This window comes from Eleutherodactylus coqui, chromosome 13 (assembly GCF_035609145.1).
Source record: "Eleutherodactylus coqui strain aEleCoq1 chromosome 13, aEleCoq1.hap1, whole genome shotgun sequence".
NCBI classification, from domain to species: domain Eukaryota; kingdom Metazoa; phylum Chordata; class Amphibia; order Anura; family Eleutherodactylidae; genus Eleutherodactylus; species Eleutherodactylus coqui.
The window spans coordinates 8,080,685-8,105,762 of record NC_089849.1 but is presented as its reverse complement, the minus strand read 5'-3'; the positions used below and the strand labels follow the sequence as shown (position 1 = coordinate 8,105,762).

The 25,078-nt window shown below is 47.5% G+C and overlaps 1 protein-coding gene across 2 annotated transcripts in view; it reads left to right on the top strand.

Annotated features, from left to right (window-relative positions):
- Positions 1-25,078, top strand: part of LOC136587617 (formin-H-like) — a 106,057-nt gene that overhangs the window by 61,525 nt on the left and 19,454 nt on the right. For both annotated transcript variants that reach the window (XM_066586315.1, XM_066586313.1), the window contains exons 12-15: positions 2,551-2,703; positions 13,118-13,247; positions 13,351-13,383; positions 19,838-19,941. In XM_066586315.1, coding sequence (XP_066442412.1) covers positions 2,551-2,703; positions 13,118-13,247; positions 13,351-13,383; positions 19,838-19,941 — 420 coding nt within the window. The remainder of the gene's footprint in view (positions 1-2,550; positions 2,704-13,117; positions 13,248-13,350; positions 13,384-19,837; positions 19,942-25,078) is intronic.

The window sequence follows — 25,078 nt, the reverse complement described above, 5'->3', positions numbered from 1 at the left end:
CCCCACTCCCTCTTGAACGATAGCTGGGTGCCCCACTTCCTCTTGACCAAGAGCTGGGTGCCCCACTTCCTCTTGACCAAGAGCTAGGTGCCCCACTTCCTCTTGACCAAGAGCTGGGTGCCCCACTTCCTCTTGATCAAGAGCTGGGTGCCCCACTTCCTCTTGACCAAGAGCTGGGTGCCCCACTTCCTCTTGACCAAGAGCTGGGTGCCCCACTTCCTCTTGACCAAGAGCTGGGTGCCCCACTTCCTCTTGACCAAGAGCTGGGTGCCCCACTTCCTCTTGACCAAGAGCTGGGTGCCCCACTTCCTCTTGACCAAGAGCTGGGTGCCCCACTTCCTCTTGACCAAGAGCTGGGTGCCCCACTTCCTCTTGACCAAGAGCTGGGTGCCCCACTTCCTCTTGACCAAGAGCTGGGTGCCCCACTTCCTCTTGACCAAGAGCTGGGTGCCCCACTTCCTCTTGACCAAGAGCTGGGTGCCCCACTTCCTCTTGACCAAGAGCTGGGTGCCCCACTTCCTCTTGACCAAGAGCTGGGTGCCCCACTTCCTCTTGACCAAGAGCTGGGTGCCCCACTTCCTCTTGACCAAGAGCTGGGTGCCCCACTTCCTCTTGACCAAGAGCTGGGTGCCCCACTTCCTCTTGACCAAGAGCTGGGTGCCCCACTTCCTCTTGACCAAGAGCTGGGTGCCCCACTTCCTCTTGACCAAGAGCTGGGTGCCCCACTTCCTCTTGACCAAGAACTGGGTGCCCCACTTCCTCTTGACCAAGAGCTGGGTGCCCCACTCCCTCTTGACCAAGAGCTGGGTGCCCCACTCCCTCTTGACCAAGAGCTGGGTGCCCCACTCCCTCTTGACCAAGAGCTGGGTGCCCCACTCCCTCTTGACCAAGAGCTGGGTGCCCCACTCCCTCTTGACAAAGAGCTGGGTGCCCCACTCCCTCTTGACCAAGAGCTGGGTGCCCCACTCCCTCTTGACCAATAGCTGGGTGCCCCACTCCCTCTTGACCAATAGCTGGGTGCCCCACTCCCTCTTGACCAATAGCTGGGTGCCCCACTCCCTCTTGACCAATAGCTGGGTGCCCCACTCCCTCTTGACCAATAGCTGGGAGCCCCACTCCCTCTTGACCGGTAGCTGGGTGCCCCACTCCCTCTTGACCGGTAGCTGGGGGCCCCACTCCCTCTTGACCGGTAGCTGGGGGCCCCACTCCCTCTTGACCGGTAGCTGGGGGCCCCACTCCCTCTTGACCGGTAGCTGGGGGCCCCACTCCCTCTTGACCGGTAGCTGGGGGCCCCACTCCCTCTTGACCGGTAGCTGGGGGCCCCACTCCCTCTTGACCGGTAGCTGGGGGCCCCACTCCCTCTTGAACGATAGCTGGGGGCCCCACTCCCTCTTGACCGATAGCTGGGGGCCCCACTCCCTCTTGACCGATAGCTGGGGGCCCCACTCCCTCTTGACCGATAGCTGGGTGCCCCACTCCCTCTTGACCGATAGCTGGGTGCCCCACTCCCTCTTGACCGGTAGCTGGGTGCCCCACTCCCTCTTGACCGATAGCTGGGTGCCCCACTCCCTCTTGACCGATAGCTGGGGGCCCCACTCCCTCTTGACCGATAGCTGGGGGCCCCACTCCCTCTTGACCGATAGCTGGGTGCCCCACTCCCTCTTGACCGATAGCTGGGTGCCCCACTCCCTCTTGACCGATAGCTGGGTGCCCCACTCCCTCTTGACCGATAGCTGGGTGCCCCACTCCCTCTTGACCGGTAGCTGGGTGCCCCACTCCCTCTTGACCGGTAGCTGGGTGCCCCACTCCCTCTTGACCGGTAGCTGGGTGCCCCACTCCCTCTTGACCGGTAGCTGGGTGCCCCACTCCCTCTTGACCGGTAGCTGGGTGCCCCACTCCCTCTTGACCGGTAGCTGGGTGCCCCACTCCCTCTTGACCGGTAGCTGGGTGCCCCACTCCCTCTTGACCGGTAGCTGGGTGCCCCACTCCCTCTTGACCGGTAGCTGGGTGCCCCACTCCCTCTTGACCGGTAGCTGGGTGCCCCACTCCCTCTTGACCGGTAGCTGGGTGCCCCACTCCCTCTTGACCGGTAGCTGGGTGCCCCACTCCCTCTTGACTGGTAGCTGGGTGCCCCACTCCCTCTTGACTGGTAGCTGGGTGCCCCACTCCCTCTTGACTGGTAGCTGGGTGCCCTACTCCCTCTTGACTGGTAGCTGGGTGCCCCACTCCCTCTTGACCGGTAGCTGGGTGCCCCACTCCCTCATCACTAGTGGTTTGGATGACCCAGTCTCTCAGGACTAGTGGTTTGATATTCTAATGATGAGACATCCAGGCCTCATTGTCAGACACTTCCACCCACTTCTTGTTTTGTTCCTGCATTGCCCTTCTGTCCCACACCCTCTATTGCTTCCTCCCACGTTTATGTAAACCATCGCTCTCCCCATCCTTTTATGTTATCTACACTTCTGCTTATTCTGTCATATCAACAATGTACAATAAATGAAACACATTTTGTGATGTATCAAAGACAATGGTGTTTTTTGCTTGCAGCTTATATTGCAGAAGATCAAAGCTTGCAAGCAGTTGCTCCGCAGTCAGGCCTTCTTGGCGGTGCTTGCTTACATCCTGGCCATGGGCAACTGCCTGAACGAAACCACGGGCAAGGGGAAAGCCAAGGGCTTCCAGCTCTCAAGCCTGACAAAAGTGCGTATTATAATTTAACTCTGTCTCTGGGTTCCGTGACCGAGCTCTGCTCCTCCATCTCTAATATTTTGTAACTCAGGATCTGTATTGTATTGGAGCCTATTTCCGTTACATAATGTCCCCTCCATCATTGTGCAGACAACAAGCAACACGGTTGTTACATGTATTAGCACTTTATGAATTATTATGACCAGTGTTCTCCAGTCTTCTCAATGACCCGTTCATAGTTTGTGTAATGGTCCCGACCAGGAGAAGCCCAAGCCTTTATCCTGCCTGAGGCGAAGTGTGAAATGGCGCCCCACTCACAAAATATCCCTACTCATTTTACAGGCATTGAAAATGCCAATGCACAAGATACCAGGCACATGTGAATAACCGAGACTTATCTGAAATGACTGAGTAATAATGTCCCCAAGAGTGGCCTCAATAGTAAGTGCCCCTTTTAATGGCCTCAGTAGCAATAGTGACCCCCGTAGTGGTCCCAATAGTAGTAGTGCCCCCGATAGTGATTACAGTAGTAATAGTGCTCTAGTTACTGATCTAAGCTTTAATAGTGTGCCCCACAGTGGCCCCAATAATAATAGCATCCCCCATAGTGGCCCCAATAGTACGAGCATCATGCATAGGGTCCTCAATAATAATGGCATCCCCCATAGTGCTCCCAATAACAATAGCATCCCTCATAGTGGCCCCAATAGTAACAGTGTGCTCCATTAGGGTCTCAGTAGTAGTAGTGCTGCCATGGTGGCCCCAGTAGTAGTAGTGACTCCCATTGTAGCCCCAGTAGAGAACTTCTGGTCATGCAGCAACAACTATTCCACCGCTCTGGTTCACTGGCGGCTGCTGCTGTAATCGGTGTGATCCCTGACCTTCATTCCATGTGTCTGCGTTCCTACTCGCAGACACCAGGGGGAAGGTTAAGGGACACAATGATTACAGCAATGGTGGCTGCCAGTGGAATGGATCAGCGGACAGAGCGAGTGCAATTCCCGTAGGGTTGCTGCCCGGACGGCTTGCAGCTAGCAATTATTTTTTTACCAGCCGTTAATATGGCCGGTAAAAAATAATTACCCCCAGGTGGCAACAAGCCACTGCTCATTTTGAGGTACTGCCATCTGAGGTCAGGTCGCTTCCAGATAGGGTGCCCCTGGTCTCTACCCATCTTGTTATCTCGTTGCAACTCCTATTTTTCCTCTCTTCCCATCAACTCGTCTAGACATAGCAGTACGTTCCAATGATCTGGTCTTCTCATAAATGTCAATAGTAAGAAAAAGTGGTAGTGTGATTATTTGTGCTTCATGTAGAAGGTTTGTTGAATTTGATGAAAGTTCTACTTGTACGTGTTCCTTGATATTCATGGTCTTTTTGAAATCCTTGAGCAGACTATGGTTCTTTGGGCTCATCAGAAGAAATGTGATAGGGTGGCTACCCGTGTCTGCCACCCTCTTGCTATTGTGGGCAGACGCGGGCTTCATTCTGCTCCTCCTGTATGGACTCTTAGCTTCTACTTTCCATCAGCACTACAGGAGTCAATCCTCACCAGTATCCTCAGCCCAGCAGCAGGGTAATAGGCTAATGCACTCCTATTTTATTGAGCTGTGGATCCTCCTCTTTTGTTGGTGTGTGTTTGCCTCTGTCACCCAGCATAGGTCTCCTGTCTCTGACGTCTGTGTCAGCCCCGATTCCTGGACTTTTCCTGGATATGTTTGTTCTCTGCCTGCCCAAACTTTGCACTGTATTCTGTTTATAGTCTGGCCTGTTTTCACGGTGCTTTCATGGTACCTCTGACACCTGTGGGTCAGATACCAACCACACTGGGACTATTCCAGGAGGTAGTGGCCTGCTTGGTTTCTGGCAGCGAAGTCCAGATCTCTGTACAGGGGTTAAAGGGTGAATACCGGGGAACCGTCAGGATAACGCCCTTAGGATTAGCCCAAAGCCAAACCAGTTGATTGGCACAGTGGGTTCACACTCACTGTCCCTAACAAAATGATTCTGAAGTGAGGCCCCGGCTTGTCTAGCACCGATGACCGAGCCTTGTTGGATGTCGCTCAGATTGCTGGATTTTCCAACTGAAAGTGGATAAACACTGAAACTGATCGACAGAAGACTTGCCACGTGATTTATGTCGCACTCCGGCGTTATGCGGTTAATTTTCATACAGAAAAGTGCCAAACGTGAGAGGGTCAGGGGCTTTTACACTTAATATTGAGTGTTTCTCGACAACCTTTTGAGTCAAATATTGAGCTAAAAACTATGTCTTCAGCCAGCCAACAAGTAAAAAAAAGATTTTATTTATCAGATGTCGGACAACTTAACTTTTTCTCAAATCTTAAAGGAAATTTCCCTTCTATTTCTTTTTCCCATTTCCATGTTCTTCTTAGACTTGCTTGACTGTCAAGTCGCAAAAAGTTGCCAGCCTGGAAATCTTCACTTGAAATAACAGATGAGCAACCTCCATAACCTTCCACTTGCTCATGACCGCTGTTCCCCGTGTCATACACCGATCCGTGATCATGTTAATCTTGAGACGTGAATGAAAGTAAGAAATATTCCTGCCCAGAACCTGCGAATTCCACCTCCAAAGACACACATTTCATATCTTAAAGAAGTTCATATTTATGAGTCAATAAGTGATTTATGGCGAGGAAGCCATCGTATCTCAGCGTATCCAGAAGCTCTGTGGTAGGAGATCTAACACCTCATTCATCACTGAGAGAGATGCTGACCAAATCATATTTTACTGTTGGGCTTCCCGGTGGAGTTACCACAAAGCTATTAGAGCACACGGGATTAAAGAACATCACAATACGTAGCATGAGGGGGGCCGAAGGTCAGGAGCTGAGTGCGAAGATTTCTAACGTAAATCTCAGGCGTCACCGAAAAAATATAACTCCTCTGAAGCATCAAAGATACGGAAGCTGTGTACTCTGAACGAAGAAAAAAATGTATGTGTATATATAAACACTCTTTTAAAAACCCTCCGCCCCCAGAAAAAGTTGTCATTTTGCTGCAGACCCCATCCTGCAGTCCCATCTCAGGCAGATCTGTAAATGATGAGAGCTGTGGTGATTAGATGGACGGTCTTGTCACCGGAGGACCTAAACGTAGTTCTCCCTTGGCCTATAAGAGACTCTCGGAGGCCCCTTGTGTGTAGTGACCTCTTCTTCCGCTTGTAGAGCTTGTTGGCCACTAGACGCCTCTACGACACAGAGAAGTGATTTCACCCTGTTACCAGAGGGGGCGCATTATTGGAATGTGAGAAGCTGGATGGTCGTATCAATGAATTGTCCCCCACTGGCTGTTCTGACCAGACTGTTAGGGGGTGTTAGGACCAGTGGATGGGGGCACACAAGGTGTAGGACGCCCCCTACAGACCACCAGTAGAGAGGAGCATCTGACCAGACTGTTAGGGGGTGTTGGGACCAGTAGATGTGTGAGGGCACACAAGCTGACCGGGCTCAGGACACCCCCTACAGACCACCAGTAGAGAGGACTGTCTGACCAGATTGTTAGGAGGGGTTGGGACCAGTGTATGGGGGCACACAACGTGACTGGGCTCAGGACACCCCCTACAGACCACCAGTAGAGAGGAGTGTCTGGCCAGATTGTTAGGAGGGGTTGGGACCAGTGTATGGGGGCACACAACGTGACTGGGCTCAGGACGCCCCCTACAGACCACCAGTAGAGAGGTGCATCTGACCAGACTGTTAGGGGGTGTTGGGACCAGTAGATGTGTGAGGGCACACAAGGTGACCGGGCTCAGGACACCCCCTACAGACCTCCAGTAGAGAGGAGTGTCTGGCCAGATTGTTAGGAGGGGTTGGGACCAGTGTATGGGGGCACACAACGTGACTGGGCTCAGGACGCCCCCTACAAACCACCAGTAGAGAGGAGTGTCTGATCATCTGACAAGCACCAGCATTTCAACTGTTCCATTGACCTCCATCCAGAGACAGGGGGCGCCATTGTTACAGCCCCTATGTTCTTATGAGTCATTTCCAGGCGCTTGGCTGAAGGACATTTGGTTTCACGGTCCCTATTACATCTATGGCCCTTGACGCTACTCCGTTTGCAGTGATGTCGAGAACAATGAAACTTGATGGATTCGGGTTGTCTTAATGGACAAATCCAGGTTTAGTTTTGGCACTGACAACGGCTGTGTTCGTGTCTGGAGACCTCGGGGTGAGCGCCTCACTCCTGCCTTTGCTGTGGAGCGGCACACTGCCCCCTACTGGTGTGATGGTCTGGGGGCCATCGCATACGACAGTCGGTCCCCCCTAGTGGTGGTACAGGGATAAGGACAGCTCAGCGATATGTTCAGGACATCCTGCAGCCACATGTGTTCCTCTCATGGCGGCTTCCAAGAGGAAACAGGATAATGCTCAGTGGCACACAAAAGGGGGTCACAGGAAGCCCCCACAACATTGTCACACTTCCATGGCCGCATAAATTGGTCGAAACGCGTTGCACCTATCCATTGACCTCTTACATGAGGGATTTTATCTGTGCATTTCGGTATTTGGACTAATAAAGAAGATTAACTATTTTTGAGTGGGACTGGGAATCCTGCAGAGGAGTTTATATCCAGTGATTGAAAAGCTACTCTGGGACACCAAGGGTGGAGGTACACCCCGCAGTCTGACTACAGGGGAACCTCCCTCTTCTGAGTGATTACCCAGATTTTACTTTCTGCCCTCTTATTTGAGTGCTTAAGCATACATTCTAATATTCCTTTACCCCCACTGTACTGCAATCTGGGAGGCATTCATTTTTTCTGCATGTGCCCCTCTCCAGCACTGGTGGATTATAAGAGGATTTAAGAAGACTTATCTATACGATTCCTTTCAATGCGCTGTCCATACCTATCCTGTAATCATTTGTTGGGTTACATTTAACAATGAATGATTGTTTTCGCTGACTGTCATCTACTGAAAAGAACTAAACACCATCTAGCTGTTTTGCAGCAGGAAGCAGACAGCTCTGAACATTGCTCAGTGGCCCAGGTTAGTACTGCAGTCTGATTCCCATTAACTTCTATAGTAATATAGGCCAATGCACAAAGCTGTCAGCAGCATAACAGCTGGAGGGAGGAAACCCCATTAAAATAAAGCCTAAACAGGGTTCCTGGGTGCTGCTGATACAGGAGACAGGATACATCCAGAGAGAGGAAGAAGAAGATTTCTGTTTATTCAGGATCAATTACACTTTCTTTTACAGCTTCTTGACACGTAGTTTAACCCTTAATTTCAATTGTACAGAGGTCGTCCTGCCTGCCTGTTCTAGGGGTGTTCCAGGGAGGCCGCAGCTGATCTATGCCTTTTTTTGGTGTTGCGCCTGGTTCTACACAGCCCAGCCAAGTGAGCAATATTGCATCATGTTCTTAAAATTTTATTTTAGTGACACGCTGAACTTACTTTTTCTTATATTCTCAAGAAAGACCTTTTGTACATCGCCTGGAGTCACTGAGCGTGTACGGCCGGCTTGGAAGTCCTGTCTCGCTCTATTCGAAGCCTTCCCTACCAGTAGTTATGTTTGTAGATCCATGTTGTAGCGCCTCATTCAGTAAGCATTGGGCAGCGCCGGCCGCGGCTGGATGTTTGATTTCTGAGCACCGACAAGCAGAACGCTAGTTTGTTGGCTCCAAACTTTTTGCACTTTCGAATATAAATAAAACACATTGAAGTGGAGGTGAATGTAATGAGCAGCGCTGTTTGAAGCGTGGGGTGATCTGAGTGGTGGATCCTCATATCCTTATCTAACAGAAAAATGAAAGGAAAATAGCAACTCACTTCAAAGAATCTTAGGAGCAAAAGAAACGCAATGTTTTAAACTGTAATTACTGTAGGCATAAATTATTTTCACAACAAGCCAACAGTCAGCGGGAGGTGATGTCTGTATTACCAGCAAAGGAGAACAAAAGTACAATAAATGTTCAGTCTGGTCCTTGCCTCAACTAGAAGACTCAGGATGGTACATCAGACATTGGTGGATACTAAAACATATTAGATGAGAACCAGCGGTCAATCTATAGTTATTTTAACAGTGTTCAGAAATGGAACACTCAGTTAACACTAGGCAGATTTGTAATACTGCCTTTGTGAAAAATAGTGTAAAATTACAAGAGTTCCCCTTTGTACAAGAATAGAAGTACTATCATACTGCCCCCTATGTACAAGAATATAACTACTATAATACTGCCTCCTATGTACAAGAATATAACTACTATAATACTGCCTCCTATGTACAAGAATATAACTACTATAATACTGCCCCCTATGTACAAGAATGTAACTACTATAATACTGCCCCTTATGTACAAGAATATAACTACTATAATACTGCCCCTTATGTACAAGAATATAACTCCTATAATACTGCTCCCTATGTACAAGAATATAACTACTATAATACTGCCCCCTATGTACAAGAATATAACTCCTATAATACTGTTCCTATGTACAAGAATATAACTACTACAATACTGCCCCCTGTGTGCAAGAATATAACTACTATAATACTGCCCCCTATATACAAGAATATAACTACTATAATACTGCCCTCTATATACAAGAATATAACTACTATAATACTGCTCCTATGAACAAGAATATAACTACTATAATACTGCCCCTTTGTACAAGAATATAACTACTATAATACTGCTCCTATTCACAAGAATATAACTACTATAATACTGCCCCCTATGTACAAGAATATAACTACTATAATACTGCCCCCTATGTACAAGAATATAACTACTATAATACTGCCCCCTATGTACAAGAATATAACTACTATAATACTGCCCCCTATGTACAAGAATATAACTACTATAATATTGCCCCCTATGTACAAGAATATAACTACTATAATACTGCCCCCTATGTACAAGAATATAACTACTATAATACTGCCTCCCATGTACAAGAATATAACTACTATAATACTGCTGCTATGTACAAGAATATAACTATTATAATACTGCCCCCTATGTACAAGAATATACCTACTATAATACTGCTCCTATGTACAAGAATATAACTACTATAATACTGCTCCTATGTACAAGAATATAACTACTATAATACTGCCCCTATGTACAAGAATATAACTACTATAATACTGCTCCTATGTACAAGAATATAACTACTATAATACTGCCCCCTATGTACAAGAATATAACTACTATAATATTGCCCCCTATGTACAAGAATATAACTACTATAATACTGCCCCCTATGTACAAGAATATAACTACTATAATACTGCCTCCCATGTACAAGAATATAACTACTATAATACTGCCCCCTATGTACACGAATATAACTACTATAATACTGCCCCTATGTACAAGAATATAACTACTATAATACTGCCCCCTATGTACAAGAATATAACTACTATAATATTGCCCCCTATGTACAAGCATATAACCACTATAATACTGCCCCTATGACCTGATCGCAGAGTACGTCTGGGGGCACAATCTGTGCATTGTGAACAGGACTGTAAGAAACTGGAAATGAAACCCCAAGAGTTGGAGATGTCGTGTTGCGCGTTAGAAAGATCTTCTACAGATGAACATAATCAAACTACAGGTTTGCAGAATCAAGTTGCAGAGTTGAAAATACAGTTAGCAAAGAAAAATGGTGACTTGGAGTGCCAAATAGGTGAGCTCAAGGAAGAGCTGGAAATGGAGAAAGTTGCTTACAGCCGGGCAGAGAAGCAAGCAGGGATCTTGAAAGTCATACTGGGTTACAAGGAAAACCAGGAAGGACTCCATGAGAGACTGGTGTCCCAGCTACAGAGGAGCTTGAATGAGAAAGCTGAACTACATAAAACCCAGGTCTAGGAGCTGGAATGGAGTCATGCTGTAGTAATGGGGGAACTGTCAAAGCAGTTGGAGCAAACTAAAAAGGTGAAAGAAACGTTGAAAAGTTAGTGTATTGAGCTGACCCAAAAGGTGAAAAGGTGAAGGGGTTGTTGGAAGACCAACATGAATTTGAATGCAAGAGAAATGCAGTAGAGACGCAGCTTCAAGAGCTACAGGTAAAAGTCACTGAAGGTGACAGAAGGCAGACAGCGTTGTCTGAGAAAGTGAATAGACTGCAGGTGGAGCTAGAAGCTCAGACTGAAGAGTCTCAAAGGCTGGTACAAGAAGAGACGCAGCAGAGGCTTGGTCTTATTGCACACCTGAAGACTATGCAAGATGAGAGAGATGTGTTCCTCAAGCAGTTAGAGGAAGATTCAGAAACTAAGAGGAATATGTCAGAGCAGATTGCAACACTTCAGGCGCAGGTGTCAGTTCTAGAAGAGAAACTGGATGAGAACTCTGCATGCTGGGTCACGGTTGAAAAGCAAGACAGGGAAATCCTAGAAGGAGTGGAAACGATAAATCAGCTGTTTTGCCTTCAAACTGATGTCTATGATGAACTTGAGAAGTTTACAGTGAGTCTTCAGCAGGAAGTAGAAGACATTAGTGTGGAGCTTGGTCACCAATGTCAGATGGTGTCCAACTGGGAGAAGAAACAAAAGATGCGTGAACAGTGGCTTACTGAGAAGAAATCAGTGTCTCCTAAAGTTGCAAAAGAAGGGCTTAACAAGCGGGTGCGCACTAAAATGCAAGACTTGATTAGCGCTAAGACAGACTCTGAAAAAAAGAACCCTGGTACGGGAAAAGCTAAAAGGTGTGTCCAACAACCGGTAGAAGGAATAGAGACCTTGTTGGATAATAAGAAAGAGACTGAAGCGCTAACCTTGACGCGCACCCTGAAGGTGGTGTCAGAAGAAAAAGTGGTATTTCAAAAGTCTGCTAAGAATTAAGGCGTGAAGATGAAACCCTGGGAATCAGAGTCATATTGCTAAAAAAGAAGGTTCAGAGACTAGAGAGGTCTAGGGCCCAGTTCAGACAAGTGAAAAAAAGAAGATCCTGTTGAATTCTAAAAAGGAGATAAAAATTGTGAAAATCATTGAGAAAGTGAGAGCTGAGCTACAGATCGGAGGTGAGCAATCCTCTGAAGTTCAAGTGACCAAAGAGAAGACAGAAAGTGAAACTGCTGAAGCAGAGAAGGCCACGAAGGTAGCAAAGACTGGGGAAAAGGCCTCAGAAATTGCTCCTGCCCTGGATAAGGAAGTTGTGCAAACAAATGAAAGTATCTCTGTGATAGAGGGCACACAGATGGAAATAAGGGCACATGCCGCTACTGAAGTGCAGACGGAAGAAATAGCTCCTGCAACAGTTGAACAGATAAGTGATGTACAATGTAAATTATCCAATATGGAAGCTGAGAAGGTTGCTGTTTCAGTTGAGATGCAGAATAAGGACAAAGTCAGTGCTGCTGTAGGTGAGGACCAGAGTGATGTTCCTACCACAAATCATGTACACACAGAAGAAAATGTGAAGGTAGTTCAGGCTCAAGCAAATGGAAAGGTTCTTAGTGTTAGAGAACATAAAGAAATTGAGCTTGAGAAAGTGCCAGTTAGGGCGAGAGACCCCCGAGCCTGGAGTTTTGACCCTTGAGGGCCAAAAGAAAGTGTGATACAGCCTACGGCCTATATCAAAATGAGGGGGAGGGCATGTAGTGGTGCAGTATCAGAATGACCTGCAGAGCGTGCTAGTCAGGCAGTCTGATACCTGGAAAGTAAAAGATAGGGTTAACACCTGATGGGTGTAGCAGGAATTGGTTGCATAAAATCCAGTTCCTGCCAGAAGCAAGGGGGAAGTTACAGCTTGGCAGTGCAGGACAGGCTGCAACCTGAGGTCCAGTGTGGACCAGTTGGGTCTGTTACCCGGTCTGACGGAGGAAGACGCCCTCTCGACGCCCCAGAAGGGGGTAGTGACAGAACCCTGTGGTTTGTGAACCCCAAGCTTATGAGGACTGTGTATGATTTGTTGGATATGCTGTTAATAAAGGCTGGCAGGAGCCAGATCTAAAGAAACTTCTGTTGCTGGAGCCTGTTTTCACGTGAGGTGGCCATTCCGGTATCCCAAAGTGGGCAATCCTGTGGCAAGCAGACCCCAACTTGTCACATTGTGTAAATGTGTGTGTATATGTATGTATATATGTATGTGTGTGTATGTATGTATGTATGTATGTATGTATATGTATGTATGTATGTATATGTGTATATGTGTATATATATATATATATATAATATTGTGATGCTTCTCTCTTGGTTGCTCTTGGTTCTCTTCTATTGTGACATGTAGACCTTCTATCATGACTCTTTAGAAACTCTTCCTATTCTAGGAAGCGATGGGCAGCCGATCTGGAATCTAGAGCTCAGCTATCATAGAGGGGTTCTATCTGTCAGGATGTTCTGTAGTGATAGCCGCCATCTCCTCTCATACCGCTATTACTTGTGGATTGATCACCCGGCTTGTCATATATCCTCTGTGTTCTGTCGGCAGATGTCCCAGCTGGTGAGTAAGGAGAAGCGCTTCACCTTCCTACATGCCCTTGTGGAGCAGATCTTATTACAAGAGCCTGATTTGGCAAAATTTTCTCACGAGTTGACGGAATTTGAAGCCGTTCCTGGTGGTAAGAAGACAGAAAACATTATTCAATCGCATTCATAAAATCTCAGGCCAAGTACAAAGTGCATTGATTTAATGCCCCCTTTTTGTATTCATTTCTCCTGCAGCTTCCGTCAAAGGGTTGAACGCTGAGGTGGATGGTATGTAAATACGGCGGCTGGTAATTAACTGTCCTGGCTATTATCCAGGCAAATAACTGCTGGGGAACGGATGCAATCCCACCATCAGGGGGCATATATAGGGCAAAGAAGGGCCATAGCAAAGATGAAAAGGGGGCACCTTCCACAGCAGCTTGACAGCATACCTGCCCCCAACCTCTAAGCCCTGGTGTGTTATTGCCTTCATCTCTTTGGGTTGATTACGTTTGCTATTGTTACTGTTCTTTCATTACATTATAGGGGTTGTGTCCAGAGGTGCTCCAAGACTTTATGCTGCCTGTGGCAAAATGTGATTTCCCCCCCCCCCCCCCCTCCAAAAACAAACAAATATAAAACTTATTTTACAGGCACTGAAAGCCCCAATACACAAGACATCCAACATATATTTAAAGCAATTGAGACTTGTCTGAAGTGTCTGAGTAAAAGTGTCCCCCCCAGTAGTGGCCCCAATAGTAAAAGTGTCCCCCCAGTAGTGGGCCCAACAGTAAGTGTCCCTAACAGCCCTAGTAGTGATACTGACTCCATTATTGATCCCATTAGTAATCGTCACCCCATTATTGGCCCCAATAGTCCTAGTAACCCAGTCAGTGGCCCCAATAGTAATAGTAACCAGTAGTTATAATGATCCCGTTAGTTTTCCGAGTAGAAGTAATAGCGCCCATTATAGTGGCCTCAGTAATAATAGCGACATCCCCAGTAATTATCGTAAGGCCCATAGTGACTCCAGTAGTAATAGTGATCCTGTTAATTGCCCCAGTAGTAATAGTAACTGCCGTATTGGCCCCAGTAGTAATAATGTCCCCCATAGAGGCCCCAGTAAAAATTGTGACTACTATAGTAGTCCCAATAATAAGTATCCCCCCCACTGGCCTCCAGCCTGGCAGCGACCCAACAGGCGCTTCACTGATTCAGCCTGCAGCTGCAGTCTAGCAGCCACCACTGCTGACTATGTGACCTCTGACCTCTCCCCCCAGTGTCTGTGTTGCGCAAAGGCTGGAGTTTGAGTGGAGGAATGTAGATGCTGGGTGGAAAGGTTATGGATCACAGACTTGGCAACAGCGGCTGCCACCTGACCAGCACTGCAGGCTAGGTGAGTGAAATGCTTGTTGGGTTGCTGCCAAGCCGGCTCACAGCTGGCAATTATTTTGTACTGGACAAAGTAAATACCATCAGGGTGGCAACTGGCTGCCCCTTTTCAGCTCCTGTAGACTATTGCATGAGATGCCACTCTCTAGACGACTTATGATAGGGGCACCCCTGGATGTGTCAAGAAAATGGCAAGCTCTTCTCACCAGGAGAACACCCCTTGTTTCACACCACTGGCAAACAGTGGTTTTGGAAAATCTGGCAAATGCCAGCCTGACATTTCCCCTGCAGTGAAACGTAGTATAACAGAACGGAAGAAGGTCTGCCAGGATGGGAGCAACTCTTACTGAGTGGCTTTATGTTCTGAGACAGAGGGTGGTCATGAGAGGAGACATAATAGCTATCTACAAATATCTAAAAGGCTGTCCAACCTCTGAAGACTTCCATTGAAGGAGAACTCTCCACCTCCCATGGCAACCTGTTCCACTCATTGATCCCCCTCACTGTCTAATATCTAATCTGTGTCTCCTCCCTTTCAGTTTCATCCCATTGCTTCTAGTCTTTCCCTGTGCAGATGAGAATTGGGCTGATTCCTCTGCACTGTGACAGCCCTTCAGATATTTGTAGACAGCTATTAAGTCTCCTCTCAGCCTTCTCTTCTGGAAGCTAAACATTCCCAGATCCTTTAACCGTTCCTCATAGGACATGATTTGCAGACCGCTCACCATCTTGGTAACTCTTCTCTGAACTTGCTCCAGTTTGTCTATGTCTTTTTTAAAGTGCGGTGCCCAGAACTGGACACAGTACTACAGATGAGGTCTGACTAAGGAAGAGTAGGGGGGGATAAGGACCCCACGTGATCTAGACTCTATGATTCTCTTAATACATCACAGAATTGTGTTTGCCTTTTTTGCTGCTGCATCACACTGCTGACTCATGCTCAGTTTGTGATCTATTATTATATCCAAGTCCTTTGCACATGTGAGGCTGTATATCTCACTTACTGCCATTCTATATGTACTTTTTTCAATTTTCTTGCCCAGATGTAAGATCTTGCATTTCTCCTTGTTGAATACCATTCTGTTAGTTGCCACCCACTGCTCAAGCTTTTTTGATCTTTTTAAATCCTCCCTCCTAGCTTTGTGTCGGCAAATTTGATAATTTTGCGCTCAGTTCCTTTATATAAATCATTTATAAAAATGTTGACCAACACTTGGCCCAGGACAGAGCCTTGTGGTCCCTATTTGATACATTCTTCCACTTGGATGTGCAGCCATTTATGACCACTCTTTGAGTAAGATCCCTCATCATCTTTCTCCACCACTGAGAAGAGGCGATGCTACACTTGATCTTGACCATGTCACAGCTGCTCTGGAATAATGATGCCTCCAATATAGTAAGACTTTGGGCCTTTTATTTGCATGGGTTAAAGAGTTAGAAGAACCTGAAATGTGAACGCGGTAAATCCTGTCCCTTCCCAGCAGACTTAGTCCTAACCATGGAAATCCAGAGAGATGGAGCAGAAGGAAGAGATCAGGTCACACTCCGGGGATGGAGCGCATTATTTATCCATGAGATTCACATGACCTGATTACATAAGGGATATTTTTAGTCCCTCTTACTGTAGGCCTTGTATGGCGCGCTTCGGATTCAATCCACCTTGTGATGAAGAGCCGTTATTAGTTGTGCTTTTGTATTTGTAATTTATCTATTATTAGAATAAATATGTATCATTATGTATCTATTTGTAATAAAGTCTGTGGTGTGATACAATCCCCCACGCTCTAGAAGACTGTAATTCCTTTAATTTTTCACAAAATATTAGATTGCAAAACGTGTAACCGTCTGCAGGATGATGATGAAAAGGAAGTGCCTGCAGGAAGGATGATCCACCCAGGGCAGGAGACCTGGAAGCATCTGTAGGATGATGATCTTTTCAGAACAGGAGACGTAGCAATAGCAACAAGAGATGTGGAAGTGTCTGCAGGATGATGATCCTCTTGAGACCAGAGCCATGGAAGTCTTTGCAGGATGATGATTCTCTTGGGGCAGGAGAAAAAGAAGTGTCTGGAGGAAGAATGATCCACCCAGGGCAGGAGACATGGAAGCAGCTGTAGGATGGTGATCTTTTCAGAACAGGAGACGTGGCAATAGCAGCAAGAGATGTGGAAGCATCTGCAGGATGATGATCTTCCCAGGGCAGAAGACGTGGAAGCATTTGCGGGGTGATGATCTTCCCAGGTCATAAGATGTGGAAGCATTTGCGGGGTGATGATCTTCCCAGGGCAGGAGACGTGGAAGCGGTGGCAGGATCATGATCCTCTTGAGACTGGAGACATGGAAGTCTTTGCAGGATGACGATCCTCTTGGGGCAGGTACCATGCAAGTGTCTACAGGATGATGATCCTTCAGTGCAGAAGACGTAGAAGTGTCTGCAGGATAATAATATTCTTAGGGCAGGAGACACAGAAGAGTCTACAGGCTGAAACATGGATATAGCAGCAAGAGATGTGGAAACATCTGCAGAATGATGATCTTCCCAGGGCAGGAGAGGCAGAAGCGTCTACAAGATGATGATCCTCCTGGGAAGGAGATGTGGAAGCATCTGCAGGAAGATAATCTCCCCCCTGCAGGAGATGTGCAGCCCCTTCTCTGTGTCCTCACTCAGTATTTTTAATTTTTTTTTGTGTGTTCTTTTCATCTTTTTACATTTTTTGGTGTTTTTGTTGCTCAGCAAAAATTCTGTACAATAATTTGCAGATCCGCCATCAATGGTGAAATATTTTTATATATGTGTCTGTAAATATTTTGTCAGAATTGGGAAATATGCTGCATTCTGGTTCATGGACAACTTAAACTTTTACATAATGGAAGTATACTTTTCAGGGAGGCTTTTTTTTGGGGGGGGGGGGGGCTTGTTTTTGGGCAGCACATAGTTTTTGGGAGTAAACATATTTTTTTGGGTGAGGTCACAATGTTTAAAGTGGAGGGCAGATACTTCCTTAGGAGGTACTTATAATTATCAGATGGGGGAGGGCACACTTTATTTTTTTGAAGTGGAGGTCACATGTTTCAGGGGAGGGAGCTCACACACGTAGCTATCAGGAATCTATGAAGTCACCAATAAGCCTTGCCTTTTATATAAGGGTTGTATTGTCTTATTTTCATGCTTATTACGCGCTTTCACTTTCATATGATAATATGGAATTATTTAGTAACACTTTCAGTTTTAGGGCTCTCACCCACTAGCGTTTTTTTCACGCTGCAATATCGCTTCGTTTTTTTTTCCTGCAAACATCAATGGGACTTTCTAATGTTAGAATCGCAGAGCAAAAACATGTGATTTAACATTAGAAAGTTCCATTAACATTTGCAGTAAAAAAACGCAGTGATATTGCAGCGTAAAAAAAAACGCCAGTGGGTAAGAGCCCTAAAACTCAATACAGTCCAGACACCCAACCTCACAAGCACCAAATTTTTTCAGGGATGGATGGCCCTGTCCCACTATCAACTCACCAAGCACCCCCCAATCTTCATAACTCTGCTGCTGGCCCAAATGTCCCTTTATCAGCCCCCATCTAGCAGCGTTGGACTCCTCTGGCCTTCAGACCTGCAGTAATTCATTGTGTTGTAGATTTCACCAGCTGTTGAAATCGTTGCAGGAATATCGGCCCCTGCGGACAGGAAGCTTCTTGTAGTTGCTGCAGATTAGATGGCGGTGCTGACATGCTCTGACAGGAAGGGGTCAGCAATTCATGCTGCTTGCACCAAATTCTGCCCTCCCATCAGCAACAGTAATCTGCATCCATCTGACCAGGAGTTGTTTTCCCGCTGCTCAGTGATACAAGTTTTTCGCTCCTCTGCCCGCTGGAGTCTTTCTGTTTCTCTTAGACACAATGGCGCTTGAACTGGTCGTCTGCTGTTATACCATCCGTGCGGAGGAACGGCGAGTTGTGCGTTCGGACACGTTAGTTGGAGCCCCAGTGTTGTATTCAGCTGACTGTGTAGCTCCTGTTGGTCAGAACGATTCCTGACATCCTCCTCCGACCCCTTTCAGTGATGAGTAGTTTCCGGCCACAGGATCCCTTTTCGCTGCATGATTTCCTCCATCACACCATTCTCAGTATACGCTCCACACCGTTACATGATAAACAGGGGGTTTATGGTCAGTAGTAAAACCCCGGCTAGTCTAGCACCGATGTCCGGCCTCGTTGGAAGTCGCTCCGATCGCTGGATTTTCCCATCTAATGTGGATTCACACTGAAACTGATCCGCGGAAAACTGGTCACGTGATTTTATGCTGCACCCCGGGGTCACCAATCGGAGTCTATAATAAATGCCTGGGGGTCTAATAAAGGGGCCATCAGTGTCTATAAGCTGCCTCTGATGTTCTTCTGTTGTTCTGGCGTTCCTTTGTTCCACTGCCGTGTTATTGGCAGATCAGGTAACGGGGATACAAGCCATTAATGAAGTGCGCCTCTCCTGGGAGCACGTGATGGGTCTCATTACATCTAATTACACTGGAATCTCTTGTAGTCATTAATCAGGAGTCCATAAGTAGTGGCACGAGATGAAGTTCTACAGCCGAACGTGCTTTCTGGATCCCCATAAGAGAGCGCTGAAGCCGTGAGATCTCGGCTTTATTGCTATTCCTCCGTCTCCACCACGCAGAGCGGAGTGCGGACTGCAGGCATTAAAAGACTTCTATTGATTCCTCGCTGTTTAGCCGTAATCGATGCGCAGCTGCTGTTACTGAGCCGCGGCGACTTGTCACTTTAAGGACTGTTTGCTAAACAGACAACCGTCAACTATAACATAATTACTGTTAAAGAGCTTCTCCAGCTTACGGAGCGCGGCTCACCCAGCGAAGTGCACAGAGTTACGGCCGCGGCAGCGATTTTCTAATTATCTTATTTTCAGCAACATCTACACTGAAATGATTAAAGTCGTGTCTCGGCTTCGGACAATTTCTTGTCTGTTTAAAGGCTCCTCTGATAATGAGATGATCACATGGCGTCTCGCTGTTGGCAGCAGTCAGACGGATTTTGAGATTTCTTCTTAGTCTCCCTGCAGCGCCACCACAGGAGAAATTAAGCATTACACAGTTTTCACTTAAATCAATGGGCTGCCTGTGTAATGCAGTGACGTGCCTTCATTGGAAAAGGGGTGTGCCTTAAAGGGGTTGTTCAAGGGTAACTTTTGTTTTAATGGTTTAAAAGACTGGAACACCCCTTTAATGAAAGGACTCGTATGGGGGGGGGAAGGACAGAAGTTTTATGGATTTTATGTGAACAACTTTTTGAATGATTTATTATTATTAATCAATTTAAAAACCCTTTTTTCTCATCAGTTTTAGCGAAGCAGTTAGAATCCATCGAGCAGCACCGGAAGTCCTTCAAGAGTAAACACCACAAATCAACGGCGAGTGAAGAGCAGTTCCTGAAGGAGCTGAAGGTAAGTGGTGCTGATGGTATAAGTGCTCCGTGATCGGCGGCAGGGATGATACTCTGACATGGACGGTCACTGTGCCTTATATGATAGCTGGATGCAGTAAGCTTCCATGCATCGGACATTAATTAGTCCTGGCAGACCTGCGTTTGTAACGATATTCTGAATTATTGGAGATTCATAAAAAGATAAGAAAGTTTGCACGTTGTAGCAAAATCCGACTCTTTTCAGAGTCCCGTGCGCCTATAGTAGTCTATGGGAGATTGTGCGCACGGCACTTACAGAGTCAGATTGTTGTCCAGCATGCGGACCTCAGCATCAGGCAGCGCAGGAACCAGGAAGCCGGCGACTATGAAAAATACATCCCGGCTCCCCGTCAGCTCCACCAACAGGAGGATAAGTTAGTTATGGTGCTTGAGGCAGGGGGCCGGTTCCCCTTTAAGGGGTTTTTACCACTTTTAAGACCCAAGAACAAGCACCTTTGTCTGATTGAGTGGCGCGGCGGTCACAAGTGCGGGGCCACTTCACTCATTCTCAATGGGACTGCCGGGGATAGTCAAGCGCTTATACTATTCCCACCAGCCCCATTGAAATGAATGGAGCACCGCAAAAGCGCCATTCGATCTCCGTTTCCCTACAAGTGAGTCGAACGACCCAGCAGCGACAAGAAGAGGAGGACATGGGACCCTTGTTCCTGGCATTGGTGGGGGGCTTCAGGAGTTAGACCCCCATGGATTAGACCGCTGTCATTTATCCTGTGGACGGGTGATAAGACAGTTGTGGTACAATGCCACAATATATATACATATATACACATTATCTGCTGTTACAAATATACAGGGATATTCCACATGACCCCCCCCCCCCCCGCCCCCAGTGTGAGACCCTCACAACTCCGCTAAATGACACTCAGATACACAAGTTTGATATCAATGGAAACAGAAACTCAAATATCTTCATTTAGCAAAACAATGTAACAGTAAGACATCCTTGTGGTCCAACCAATCACAGAGCAGCGCTCATCTCTCAAGCTGCTGAGGTAAGATGAACGCTGCTCTGTGATTGGTTGGACAACAAGGATGTCGTACTGTTAGACAGTTTTGCTAAATGAGGCCCCAAAGTTCTATTCTGCCGTCGTCGTTGCTGGGGGGGATATGAGACAAAATGGCTGCCAGCGAAGACAGGAGAGCGTTTGTGTCCTTGATTTTCACGTCTCCCAGTCTGTTATTAGGGTAAAACGTCATTTTCAAACAGTTTGGTGAAGCTTCACCCAGCAGGCGCAAAATTTGTAAGCGGTGCTCCGATTGTAAGGAAAAAGATTGCATCGGTAAGCAAAAATCATCCGTCCGTGCACTGGTCAGCGTGAAAACTGTGGGGCGCGTCTGCGAGATTCACACCAAGTCTTCAGAAATCCAATGTCAAAGGAAAGAAAGAATCATCAAAGAACCCCACCCCCACCCTTGTTGTCCAGGAACGCCAAAGTAGTGAAGACGTTCTCCGTCAACACGAGGCTGAATGCAACGCTCTATAAAGTTTAGGATATTTATTAATTCAAATGAAGAAAAGTCAGCGGTGCGCCGCGTCACGGGGAAGGTGGATTGTCAAGCTGGAATAATATAGTGACACGTCCGTGATCTGCGGTAATGTGGGGGCGGAGCGAATGTGATTGCATTTACACAGTGGACCAACATGTAGGCGAGCAAACTTGGTGCTCAAGCATGCGTCCCAACGAAAAGGCGCCAAATGCAGGCGTGCATTCTAACAAGCGGAAATGGCACGCAGAAATGCACATCCCCTGGCGAGCGGGTCAGCGCGGGGTTATCGTGTGGCATCTGTCAGTAAATTAAAATGCTATATGAAGTAAGTAACGCCGAACCAGGAAGATACAGAACTGAAGAAGTCATTAATAAAAACAAGCAAATAGAAATATACAATGAGAAATAGGCACAATATTAAATAAAGGTAAAAAGCTTATGGGGTGCGGAGAGCGAGCCACACAGTGGGGAAAATACGGGAAGAATTGGGAAACTCAATGTGAAAATAATGAAAGTGTCGTGGAACACTTGAGATAATAATAATAATAATCTTTATTTGTATAGCGCCAACTAGAGATGAGCGAGCACCAAAATGCTCGGGTGCTCGTTACTCGGGACGAACTTTTCGCGATGCTCGAGGGTTCGTTTCGAATAACGAACCCCATTGAAGTCAATGGGCGACCCGAGCATTTTTGTATATCGCCGATGCTCGCTAAGGTTTTCATTTGTGAAAATCTGGGCAATTCAAGAAAGTGATGGGAACGACACAGAAACGGATAGGGCAGGCGAGGGGCTACATGTTGGGCTGCATCTCAAGTTCCCAGGTCCCACTATTAAGCCACAATAGCGGCAAGAGTGCCCCCCCCTCCCAACAACTTTTACTTCTGAAAAGCCCTCATTAGCAATGCATACCTTAGCTAAGCACCACACTACCTCCAACAAAGCACAATCACTGCCTGCATGACACTCCGCTGCCACTTCTCCTGGGTAACATGCTGCCCAACCCCCCCCCCCCCCCCGCACGACGCAGTGTCCACAGCGCACACCAAAGTGTCCCTGCGCAGCCTTCAGCTGCCCTCATGCCACGCCACACTCATGTCTATTTATAAGTGCGTCTGCCATGAGCAGGAACCGCAGGCACACACTGCAGAGGGTTGGCACGGCTAGGCAGCGACCCTCTTTAAAAGGGGCGGGGCGATAGCCCACAATGCTGTACAGAAGCAATGAGAAATATAATCCTGTGCCACCGCCATCAGGAGCTGCACACGTGGGCATAGCAATGGGGAACCTATGTGCCACACACTATTCATTCTGTCAAGGTGTCTGCATGCCCCAGTCAGACCGCGGTTTTTTATAAATAGTCACAGGCAGGTACAACTCCGCAATGCGAATTCCGTGTGCACCCACAGCATGGGTGGCTCCCTGGAACCCACCGGCTGTACATAAATGTATCCCATTGCAGTGCCCATCACAGCTGAGGTAACGTCCGATTAAATGCAGGTGGGCTTCGGCCCACACTGCATGCCCCAACCTGACAGGGGTTTTTAATTCATAGACACAGGCAGGTACAACTACCTATTGTGAAGTCCCTGTGGACCCACAGCATGGGTGGGTGCCAGGAAGCCACCGGCGGTACATAAATATATCCCATAGCATTGCCCATCACAGCTGAGGTAATGTCATGTTTAATGCAGGTGGGCTTGGGCCCACACTGCATGCCCCAGTCAGACTGGGATTCTTTAGAAGTGGACACATGCAGTTACAACTCCCTGTGGACCCACAGCATGGGTGGGTGCCAGGAAGTCACCGGCGGTACATAAATATATCCCATTGCATTGCCCATCACAGCTGAGGTAACGTCAGCTTTAATGCAGGTGGGCAAAAAATTAATTTGATTACACTGTAGGCGAGGGCCCCAAAAAATTGGTGTACCAACAGTACTAATGTATGTCAGAAAAATTGCCCATGCCCAACCAAGAGGGCAGGTGAAACCCATTAATCGCTTTGGTTAATGTGGCTTAACTTGTAACTAGGCCTGGAGGCAGCCCAGTTAAAATAAAAATTGGTTCAGGTGGAAGTTTCAACGCTTTAATGAGCATCGAAACGTATAAAAATTGTTTACAAAAATAATATGAGTGAGCCTTGTGGGCCTAAGAAAAATTGCCCGTTCAGCGTGATTATGTCAGGTTTCAGGAGGAGGAGCAGGAGGAGGAGGAGGAATATTATACACAGATTGATGAAGCAGAAATGTCCCCGTTTTTGATGGTGATAGAGAACGATGCTTCCATCCGCGGGTGCAGCCTACGTATTGTTTAGGTATCGCTGCTGTCCGCTGGTGGAGAAGAGAAGTCTGGGGAAATCCAGGCTTTGTTCATCTTGATGAGTGTAAGCCTCTCGGCACTGTCGGTTGACAGGCGGGTACGCTTATCTGTGATGATTCCCCCAGCCGCACTAAACACACTCTCCGACAGGACGCTAGCCGCAGGACAAGCAAGCACCTCCAGGGCATACAGCGCAAGTTCAGATCACGTGTCCAGCTTCGACACCCAGTAGTTGTAGGGGGCAGAGTCGTCACCGAGGACGGTCGTGCGATCGGCTACATACTCCCTCACCATCCTTTTACAGTGCTCCCGCCAACTCAGCCTTGACTGGGGAGCGGTGACACAGTCTTGCTGGGGAGCCATAAAGCTGTCAAAGGCCTTAGAGAGTGTTCCCCTGCCTGCGCTGTACATGCTGCCTGATCTCCGCGCCTCCCCTGCTACCTGGCCCTCAGAACTGCGCCTTCGGCCACTAGCGCTGTCGGAGGGGAATTTTACCATCAATTTGTCTGCCAGCGTCCTGTGGTATAGCATCACTCTCGAACCCCTTTCCTCTTCGGGAATGAGAGTGCAAAGGTTCTCCATATACCATGGGTCGAGCAGTGTATACACCCAGTAATCCGTAATGGCCAGAATGCGTGTAACGCGAGGGTCACAAGAAAGGCATCCTAACATGAAGTCAGCCATGTGTGCCAGGGTACCTGTACGCAACACATGGCTGTCTTCACTAGGAAGATCACTTTCAGGATCCTCCTCCTCAGGCCATACACGCTGAAAAGATGACAGGCAAGCAGCATGGGTACCCTCAGCAGTGGACCAAGCTGTCTCTTCCCCCTCCCCCTCCTCCTCCTCCTCCTCCTCCTCAACGCGCTGAGATATAGACATGAGGGTGCTCTGACTATCCAGCGACATACTGTCTTCCCCCGCCTCTGTTTCCGAGCGCAAAGCGTCTGCCTTTATGCTTTGCAGGGAACTTCTCAAGAGGCATAGCAGAGGAATGGTGACGCTAATGATTGCAGCATCGCTGCTCACCATCTGGGTAGACTCCTCAAAGTTTCCAAGGACCTGGCAGATGTCTGCCAACCAGGCCCACTCTTCTGTAAAGAATTGAGGAGGCTGACTCCCACTGCGCCGCCCATGTTGGAGTTGATATTCCCCTATAGCTCTACGCTGCTCATAGAGCCTGGCCAACATGTGGAGCGTAGAGTTCCACCCTGTGGGCACGTCGCACAGCAGTCGGTGCACTGGCAGATGAAACCGATGTTGCAGGGTGGCAGCGTCCGTGTGGGA